At 45.0% G+C, this 9,361-nt stretch overlaps 2 protein-coding genes across 2 annotated transcripts in view; both read left to right on the forward strand.

Moving 5' to 3' along the window:
- Window positions 1–4,993: 4,993 nt before the first annotated feature.
- Window positions 4,994–6,325, forward strand: LOC100467781 (heterogeneous nuclear ribonucleoprotein A1-like). The gene is given in 2 exon segments (XM_019809931.2): window positions 4,994–5,716; window positions 5,719–6,325. Coding segments are annotated over 2 exon segments (897 nt in total). The 5' UTR covers window positions 4,994–5,028; the 3' UTR covers window positions 5,928–6,325.
- A 1,669-nt stretch (window positions 6,326–7,994) lies between these two features.
- Window positions 7,995–9,361, forward strand: part of LGALS3 (galectin 3) — an 18,902-nt gene continuing 17,535 nt past the window's right edge. Inside the window, exon 1 of the mRNA XM_034648475.1 lies at window positions 7,995–8,131. The gene's annotated coding sequence lies outside the window, so the exon portion shown is untranslated. The remainder of the gene's footprint in view (window positions 8,132–9,361) is intronic.

The raw sequence follows: 9,361 nt of genomic DNA on the forward strand, positions 1-9,361 counted from the left end.
TGAGGGCCTACTATGTGCCACTTGGATCCCTCAGTGAATCACACGGCAGACAGTGAATAACACTGCAGTCAGGGAGGGGACAGAAGAAAGGCACAGAGAATCAACAATAAACAGTAGACTGAGCCTGGGTGGCTCAGTCATTAAGCATCTGCCATCGGCTTGGGCCATGATCCCAGGGTCCTGGGATTGAGCCCCGCATCGGGCTCCCTGCTCAGCGGGAAGCCTGCTTCTCCCTCACCCACTCTCCCTGCTGGTGTTCCCTCTCTCGCTGTGTCTCTCTCTGTCCAATAAATAAATAAAATCTTAAAAAAAAACAGTAGACAAAAGAAATAAGCAAATTGCATAGCATGCTGGAAATTGATAAACACTATGAAAAAAGAAAAATTAGAGTAGGGTAAAGGGGGGATCAACAGCATGAGGAACTGGGAAAAGTTCGAATTGCAATTTTAAATAGGGTGATACAATAGTAGACTCTTGGATAAGGTGACATTTGAGCAAAGACTTAAAGAAAGCGAGAGGGTTATTTAGTAGATAATGAGAAAAGAGAATTCCAGACATAGGGAACCACCTGTGCAAGGATGCAAAATTGGAGTGAGTCATGTGATCAAGGAGGAAGAGCCAGGGGGCCCTTGTGGCCAGGGTCAGGTAAGTGAAGGAGAAAGTCCTAGGAGGGACAGTCCAAGGTAAACTCCAGATTGAAGTGTTTGCTTCGTCTAATTTTCTTTGTAGCAATACAGCTCTAAATACATCACATATCCATTGTTCTCGACATCATAGAATCCCAAATAGCCCACATTTTGAAGCTACTTGGGTCACTTTATATGATTTCTAAGTTCATAAGAACACTGCAACCCATCATGAATCATACTTTTTTTTTTTTTTTTATTTGACAGAGAGAGCCAGCGAGCGAGAGAGGGAACACAAGCAGGGGGAGTGGGAGAGGAAGAAGCAGGCTCATAGCGGAGGAGCCTGATGTGGGGCTGGATCCCATAACGCCAGGATCACGCCCTGAGCCGAAGGCAGACGCTTAACCGCTGTGCCACCCAGGCGCCCCATGAATCATACATTTTAAAAACATTTATTTGGAACATTTAAGAATGTCTTGTTTTTTAGCGTTATTTATGGATGCATAGATATATCATATATCTAAATATATCTAGATATCGGTATCGATAATTTTTTTGATAAAATGTAATTTGGATTTTTCATTAATTTCCACCCTTCGATCACATTGTATTCATGATATTATACCACAATACCACATTTCCAATTCTCCATTTTGCTTTACGGAGTGAAGTCATTGCCCAAAGTACAGAACATGTGCGGTTGTATCACCAAATTACATAACAACCACCAGCTGGCCCGTTCTAGCCAGGCCTCCTTTGTCCCACTGAGGTCATTCATAAGCTCCCCACAGTCCTTACACGAGCAGCCTCTCCCCTGCTCTGTGCTTCTGCTAAGGAAACTAGTGTGCCAGCCCCATCAGCTGCAGATCTGCTCCATCCCTTGAGAAATGTCTGTTTTCCCCTTGAGGGAACTCCCAGTGACACTGCTAGTGGTTCTCCCTAGTGAGAACCTTAACGTCTGTCTCAGGAATCTGCTCTGGAAATCTGCAAAGAGCCAGCACAGCCCGGGGGTAGATGGAGAAGGGGAAACAACAGCGGCCTCACATCGGAGGACTATTTCTTGTCACTTGGGCCTTGGTGTGGCTTCTCTCAAAACTTTCACGTTCTTTTCTTTCTGGGGCTCCAACCCTGTGAAAGAGGCTGGACGGAGATTGGTTCCAACTTCCTCTCCTTAGTCCTTTATTCTTACTCCATTCTTTAGCACAAAATCTCTTCCTTCTCTAGACCAAAATTCGGAAGTTCCAAGACATAGATCAAGCATATACAGACGCTTCCTCACATACACTATTAGCCAGACCCAGAATCCGGTATGAGACAGGAAAACCGTTCCTTAGAATTAAAACACGAATCCACAGAGCAACTTTGTTCCTTTGTTGTCTTAGAGATCATTTCACCTTGTGGTCAATTATTCCTTCCTTTTCTGAATGACTCCTTCCAACTTCAGAATCTCTCCACTTTTGGTGACCTCTTCTTGCTAGTATTTTTATTCTTCCTTTCACAACTCTCTCCCACCCATCCTCCCTCCACCCTTCTCTTTCTCCTTCCCTTCCCTTTTCTTTTCTTTTTTCTTTTCTTTTCTCTTCTTTTTCCCTTCCTTTCTCTCTCCCTTTCTCTCTCTCTCCCTCCCTCTCTTTCTTTCTTTCTCTCTTTTCCTCCCTCCCTTCCTTCTTTCCTCCCTTCCTTCCTTTCCTTCCTTCCTTTCCCTTCCCTCCCTTCCTTCTTTCCTTCCTTCCTTCTTCTTTCTTTACTTCTTTCTTTCTTTCTTTTCTTTCTTTCTTTCTTTCTTTCTCCTTCCTTCCTTCCTTCCTTCCTTCCTTCCTTCCTTCCTTCCTTCCTTCCCTCATGTTCTTTGCCTCAATCTATTGAATGGCAAATATCCCACTTCCAAACACTTATTTCTCAGACCCTGACGTACTTTCCACTTGATCTATGTTGTGATCTTGGTCATATCTAAAAGTACTCTGTGCCTCAGCTTCCTCATCTTTTTTTTTTTTTTTAAGATTTTGTTTATTTATTTGACAGAGGAAGACAGCAAGAGGGACAAAAGCAGGGGGAGCTGGAGAGTGTGTAGCAGGCTCCCTGCTGAACAGGGAGCCTGACGGGGCTCCATCCCAGGACACTGGCATCGTGACCTCAGCTGAAGGCAGATGCTTAATGACTGAGCTACCTAGGTGCCCCAGCTTTCTCATCTTTAAAATGGGGATAAAAATTACCAAAAAAGAAATTGAATCAGTAACCAAAAAACTCCCAACAAAGAAAAGTCCAGGACCAGAGAGCTTCACAGGCGAATTCTACCAAACATTAAAGAGTTAATACTGGAGCACCTGGCTGGCTTAGCCGGTAGAGCATGTGTCTCCTGATGTCAGGGTCGTGAGTTCAAGTCCCATGCTGAACGTAGAACCTACTTAATTAAAAAAAAATAATAAACGAGTCAATACCTATTCTTCTCAAACNTTTCTACCAAACATTAAAGAGTTAATACTGGAGCACCTGGCTGGCTTAGCCGGTAGAGCATGTGTCTCCTGATGTCAGGGTCGTGAGTTCAAGTCCCATGCTGAACGTAGAACCTACTTAATTAAAAAAAAATAATAAACGAGTCAATACCTATTCTTCTCAAACTATTCTAAAAAACAGAAAAGGAAGGAAAACTCCAAATAATTCGATGAGAACTGCATTACCCTGATACCAAAACCAAATAAAGACACCACAAAAAAAGAGTACTACAGGCCAATATCCCTGATGAATACAGATGCAAAAGTCTTCAACAAAATACTAGCAAACCAAATCCAAAAATGCATTTAAAAAAAAAATCATTCACCGCAATCAAGTGGGATTTATTTCTGGGTTGCAAGGGAGGTTCAATACTCGTAAATCAATCAACGTAATAGGTCACATCAATAAAAGAAAGGACAAGAGCCATCTGATTATTTCAATAGATGTGACAAAAGCATTTGACAAAGTATAACACCCATTCATGATAAAAACCCTCAACAAAGTAGGTTTAGAGGGGACATACCTCAACATAATAAAGGGTATATGTGAAAAACCCACAGCGAACATCATCCTCAATGGGGAAAAATTGGGAGCCTTTCCCCTAAGGTCAGGAATAAGACAAAAATGTCCACTCTTAACACTTATTCAGCGTAGTACTGGAAGTCCTAGCCACCACAATCAGACAATAAAAAGAAATAAAGTTCATCCAAATCAGTAAGGAAGAAGTAAAACTTTCACTATTTGCAGAACATGATACCATATATAAAAAACCTGAAAAACTCCACCAAAAAAACGGCTAGAACGGATAAACGAATTCACTAAGTCACAAGATACAAAATCTACATCAATTATGAAGCAGCAAAAAGAGAAATTAAGAAAACAATCCTATTTACAATTGCACCAAAAATAAGATATCTAAGAATAAACCTAATCAAAGAGGTGAAAGACCTGTACTCTGAAAACACAGAAAACCCATAAAAGAACCCACAATTATACAGTCAATCTTTGACAAAGCAGGAAAGAATATCCAATGGGAAAAAGAGTATACCTTCAACAATTGATGTTGGAAAACTGGACAGCAACATATAAAATAATGAAATTGGATCACTTTGTTATACCATATACCAAAATAAACTCAAAATGGATTAAAGACCTAAATGTGAGACCTGAACCAATAAAAATCCTAGAAGAGAACAGAGGGAGTAACTTGTTTGAATCTGTTGTAGCAACTTCTTTCTAGATATGTCTTCTGAGGAAATGGAAACAAAAGCAAAAATAAACTGTTGGAACTACAACAAAATAAAAACCTTCTGCACAGCCAAAGAAACAATCAACAGAACTAAAAGTCAACCCACAGAATGGGAGAAGATATTTACAAATGACATATCTGATAAAGGGTTAGTATGCAAAATACGTAAAGAACTTATAAAACTCAATGCCCCAAAAACAAATAATCCAATTAAAAGTGGGCAGAAGACCTGAATAGACATTTTTCCACAGACACATGAAAACATGCTCATCATCACTTATTATCAGGGAAATGCAAATCAAAACTACAGTGTGATACCACCTAAAATCAAAAACACAAGAAACAACAAGTGTTGGTGAGGATATGGAGAAAAAGGAACCCTCTTGCTGTGTTGGTGGGAATGCAAACTGGTGTGGCCACTCTGGAAATCAGTTGGAGATTCATCAAAGAGTTATGAATAGAACTACCCTAAGATCCAGCAATCACACTACTGGGTATTTACCGAAAGAATACAAAAACAATGTTTTTAGCAGCATTATTTACAATAGACAAGATATGGAAGCAGCCCAAGTGTCCACTGATAAAGAAGATGTGGTATATAGCTTTCTGCCCGTGGACGCTGCCAAGTAAGCACCATTAGTCTCCCCTCCCATCGACGTCATGTCTAAGTCAGAGTCTCCCAAAGAGCCTGAACAGCTGCGGAAGCTCTTCATTGGAGGTCTGAGCTTTGAAACAACTGATGAGAGTCTGAGGAGCCATTTTGAGCAATGGGGAACGCCTGCAGACTGTGTGATGATGAGAGATCCAAACACCAAGCGCTCCAGAGGCTTTGGGTTTGTCACGTACGCCACTGTGGAGGAGGTGGATGCAGCCATGGATGCAAGGCCACACAGGGTGGATGGAAGAGTTGTGGAACCAAAGAGGGCTGTCTCAAGAGAAGATTCTCAAAGACTTGGTGCACATTTAACTGTGAAAAAGACTTTTGTTGGTGGCATTAAAGAAGACACTGAAGAACACCATTTAAGAGATTATTTTGAACAGTATGGGAAAATTGAAGTGATTGAGATCATGACTGACCGAGGCAGTGGCAAAAAGAGAGGTTTTGCTTTTGTAACATTTGATGACCACGACTCTGTAGACGAGATAGTCATTCAAAAATCCCATACTGTGAATGGCCACAACCGTGAGGTAAGGAGAGCCCTATCTAAGCAAGAGATGGCTAGTGCTTTATCCAGCCAAAGAGGCCAAAGTCGTTCTGGAAACTTCCGTGGTGGTCGTGGAGGTGGTTTTGGTGGGAATGACAATTTTGGTCGTGGAGGGAACTTCAGTGGGCGAGGTGGCTTTGGCGGCAGTCGAGTGGTGATGGATATGGTGGCAGTGGGGATGGCTATCACGGATTTGGTAATGATGGAAGCAACTTTGGAGGTGGCGGAAGCTATAATGATTTTGGCAATTACGACAATCAATCCTCAAATTCTGGACCCATGAAAGGAGGAAATTTTGGAGGCAGAAGCTCTGGCCCCTATGGTGGTGGAGGCCAATACTTTGCCAAACCATGAAACCAAGGTGGCTATGGTGGTTCCAGCAGCAGCAGTAGCTATGGCAGTGGCAGAAGGTTTTAATTACTGCCAGGAAACAAAGCTTAGCAGGAGAGGAGAGCCAGAGAAGTGTCAGGGAAGCTACAGGTTACAACAGATTTGTAAACTCAGCCAAGCACAGTGGTGGCAGGGCCTAGCTGCTACAAAGAAGACATGTTTTAGACAATACTCATGTGTATGGGCAAAAAACTCGAGGACTGTATTTGTGACTAATTGTATAACAGGTTATTTTAGTTTCTGTTCTGTGGAAAATGTAAAGCATTCCAACAAAGGGTTTTAATGTAGATTTTTTTTTTTGCACCCATGCTGTTGATTGCTAAATTTAATAGTCTGATCATGACGCTGAATAAATATGTCTTAAAAAAGAAAAAAGATGTGGTATATATACACAGAGTGAAATATTATTCAGCCATAAAAAAGCATGAAATCTTGCCATTTCCAATGATGTGGATGGAGCCAGACTGTATAATGTTAAGCCAAATACCATATGACAAATACCATATGAATTCCACTCACACATGGAATTTAAGAAACAAAACAAATGAGCAAAGGGAAATGAAAAAAAGAGACAAACAAAGAAACACACTGTAACTATAAGGAACAAACTGAGAGTTACCAGAGAAGAGGCTGGTGGGGGAAAGGGTAAAATAAAGAGTGGGGACTAAGGAGTGCACTGGTTGTGGTGAGCACTGGGTGATTAAAAACAAACTTGGAAAAAAATATTAATAAATAAACAAATAAAATGGGGGTAGATATATGGGGGCTTGCCCATATATGGGCATATATGTACTAAGTATAATCCAAGGCACATAAGTGCTCAATGAATATTAGCTTTCATTATTCCTAACTTTATTTTTTTGATATACGTATATATTATGAAATGATTACCATAGTAAAATTAGTTAACACATTCATCACCTCACACATTACCATTTCTTTTGTGTGTGGTGAGAACATTTAAGACTACTCTTTCAGCAACTATGAAATATATGATATAGTATTGTTAATAATAGTCATCACACTGTACATTGGGTTTCCAGAACTTATTTATCTTATAACTGAAAGTTTTTACCCTTTGACCAACATCTCCCCATTTTCTCTCATATCCCTAGGCCCTGGCAACCAACATTCTACTCTGTTTCTATGAATTTCAAACAATCCATCTTGCATGTCCTTAACCATTTCACTCAGTTATTATCCAGTGAAATACCAAATAAATACCTTCTCTCTTGCAAGAATCACTATTTGTTATAAGAACCTTTTTTTAGAGTGGTAGCTTTATCCTATTCCTGCCTTTACCAAAGCCACTTTTGTATTTAACTGTTCTCTCCTTCGTCCGGAGTCTCCCCGATCTTTGAGAAAACAAATAGGCTCTCTAGGAAGGGATTCGTTATTTCGTTCATTCATTCATGAAACAAATCTTTTCTGAGAACTCACTACACACCAAACCCTAGGTAAGATGCTGAGGATGCGGTGCGGGGCAAACAAAAGCAATTTCGGGCCCTCAGCGTGAAGTGGGTCCTCACATCGCAGTTCAGAAAGGGAAAGAGTGCAAGGTCAAGGACATGGAGCCATCTATCTCACCCAGCACCTCAGTAAACTTGACAGGGCCCTCCCAGCGACACAAGTCACTGTGCACTTCTTGGGAAGGCTTTGACACTGAGAGAGGACTTAGGTAAAATAAATGCAGAAAGGACGAGAGCGTCTGCAATTCAGGCAGAAAACAGGCAAACTCGGTTAAAACAAGCAAGCAAGCAAACTCTTCAAAGCAGCACACTCCGAAAGCTTCGCTGACTCTCCCCGTCCTAGTCTGAGGAGTCACCAGGTGATCTGGAGAGAGGGCGGTGAACGTGGCGCCACTCCCGGTCTCGGGTGGACGCGGGACACCAGCTGGGGGCTGCGGGGCTGGGGGCCGCCCGCAAGCGTCCCACCGGCCGCTCTCTGGATCCGGAGCTTCTCAGCGGCGCCCTGGAACCGGCGCCCTGGAACCGCGCAGCCGCGCGTGTGGTGGGGCGAGGCCGGGCTGGGCGGGGGTGGCGGCCCCGCCTCGGGAGAGGCTGGCCGGGCCGAGCCTATTTGAGGCGCGGAGCCACCGCCCGGTCAGGGATTGCACCACCTCACCAGAAGCCGGCCCCGCAGCAAGCGCGCGAGCGCCGAGGCGTAGGGTGAGCGGCGGGGGCGGGGGCGCGGGGCGCGGAGATCCTGCTGGTGGCCGCGACGGGGCAGGGGAGAGGGCGCCCGGGCGGGGGCTGGGGGCTTGCCGGCCCTGGGGTGTGGGGCGGCGGGCGGCCGCGGAGAGGCGAAGGGTCGCGTGAGGAGCCGGGGCACCGTCCTGGGCAAAGGCCCGTCGCCTTTGACCCGTCGAGAGAGCGCAGTCTGAGACGCAGGGAAAGTTAGCGGCGCTTTACAGAGACTCACGCGTTCATCCCGGGCGGGCGGTGAGGGGCGCGGGGCACCTTTCGCGGCGAGGGGCAACCTTCGCGGCGACTGGCAGCCTCGGCCACGGCGTCCCGCCCTCGAGCGGGCGTGTTGTGGGGGGGAGAGGGCGTTCAGCAACCCCAGCGGCCCGCCGCCTCTTGGGATTAGGAAGCGGGTCCCGCTTCTCTGCACGCGGGGGGCCTGCCCAGGGACGCTGGAGGCGGGTCCTGCGCCATTGACTGGGCTGCGCGGCCGCGGGACTTCTTGGGCCAGGCCCGGCCCCCGCAGGGGCTGCCACCTTTCTCTGGGCGCAGATCGCACAGAAAATGGTGATGCCCCAGGGCCTGAGTGGGCATGGGTCTGGCTTGGCGAACAGTGCACATCCAAACTTTTGCAAATCAGTGACTCATCCGTGCCCAGATTGGCTAATTTGGGCATTATCCCAGACTGTGCTGAGGTCGCGTAGGGTGTGGCACAATGTTGGTCCGAATGTGCAGAGCTGCAGCGGGGGACAGCTGTTAAGACAGGTTTGAAGCTGTATTCTGAATTATGAGTGCTGAAATGAAAACACGATAATGTGTCCACTCGGAGGAGTAGGCGCTGAACGCCAGTCAGGGACACACAGGGTGAGGCTGTGACTTCGGCTTCAGGCCCACCCCTTCAAGTTAGTGATTCTCATTCCAGATACTGTGGAATCTTTGAAAAGTGACTCCTGGGAGTTGGGTTGCTGGACAGTGAAGACGGCTGAACCACAGTGACCCAGTCTGTTTCTGGGATTCTGGGAAAGGAATGGAAGACAGTTTATCTGTGATGGTTGGGAGATGGGAACTGCTTCCTAACTTCATAACGTTTGGAGGTTACACTTGGAATCAGCACCTACTCCGTGTCCTGGGGAAAAGTTTGATGATGGTTTTCAAATGTTTTGAGCTTAGAAGTGCTAGAAGAATGCCTCACCTGGTTACTTAAGTAGCAGAAGA

Source organism: Ailuropoda melanoleuca, chromosome 20 (genome assembly GCF_002007445.2).
Source record: "Ailuropoda melanoleuca isolate Jingjing chromosome 20, ASM200744v2, whole genome shotgun sequence".
Taxonomy (NCBI): Eukaryota; Metazoa; Chordata; class Mammalia; order Carnivora; family Ursidae; genus Ailuropoda; species Ailuropoda melanoleuca.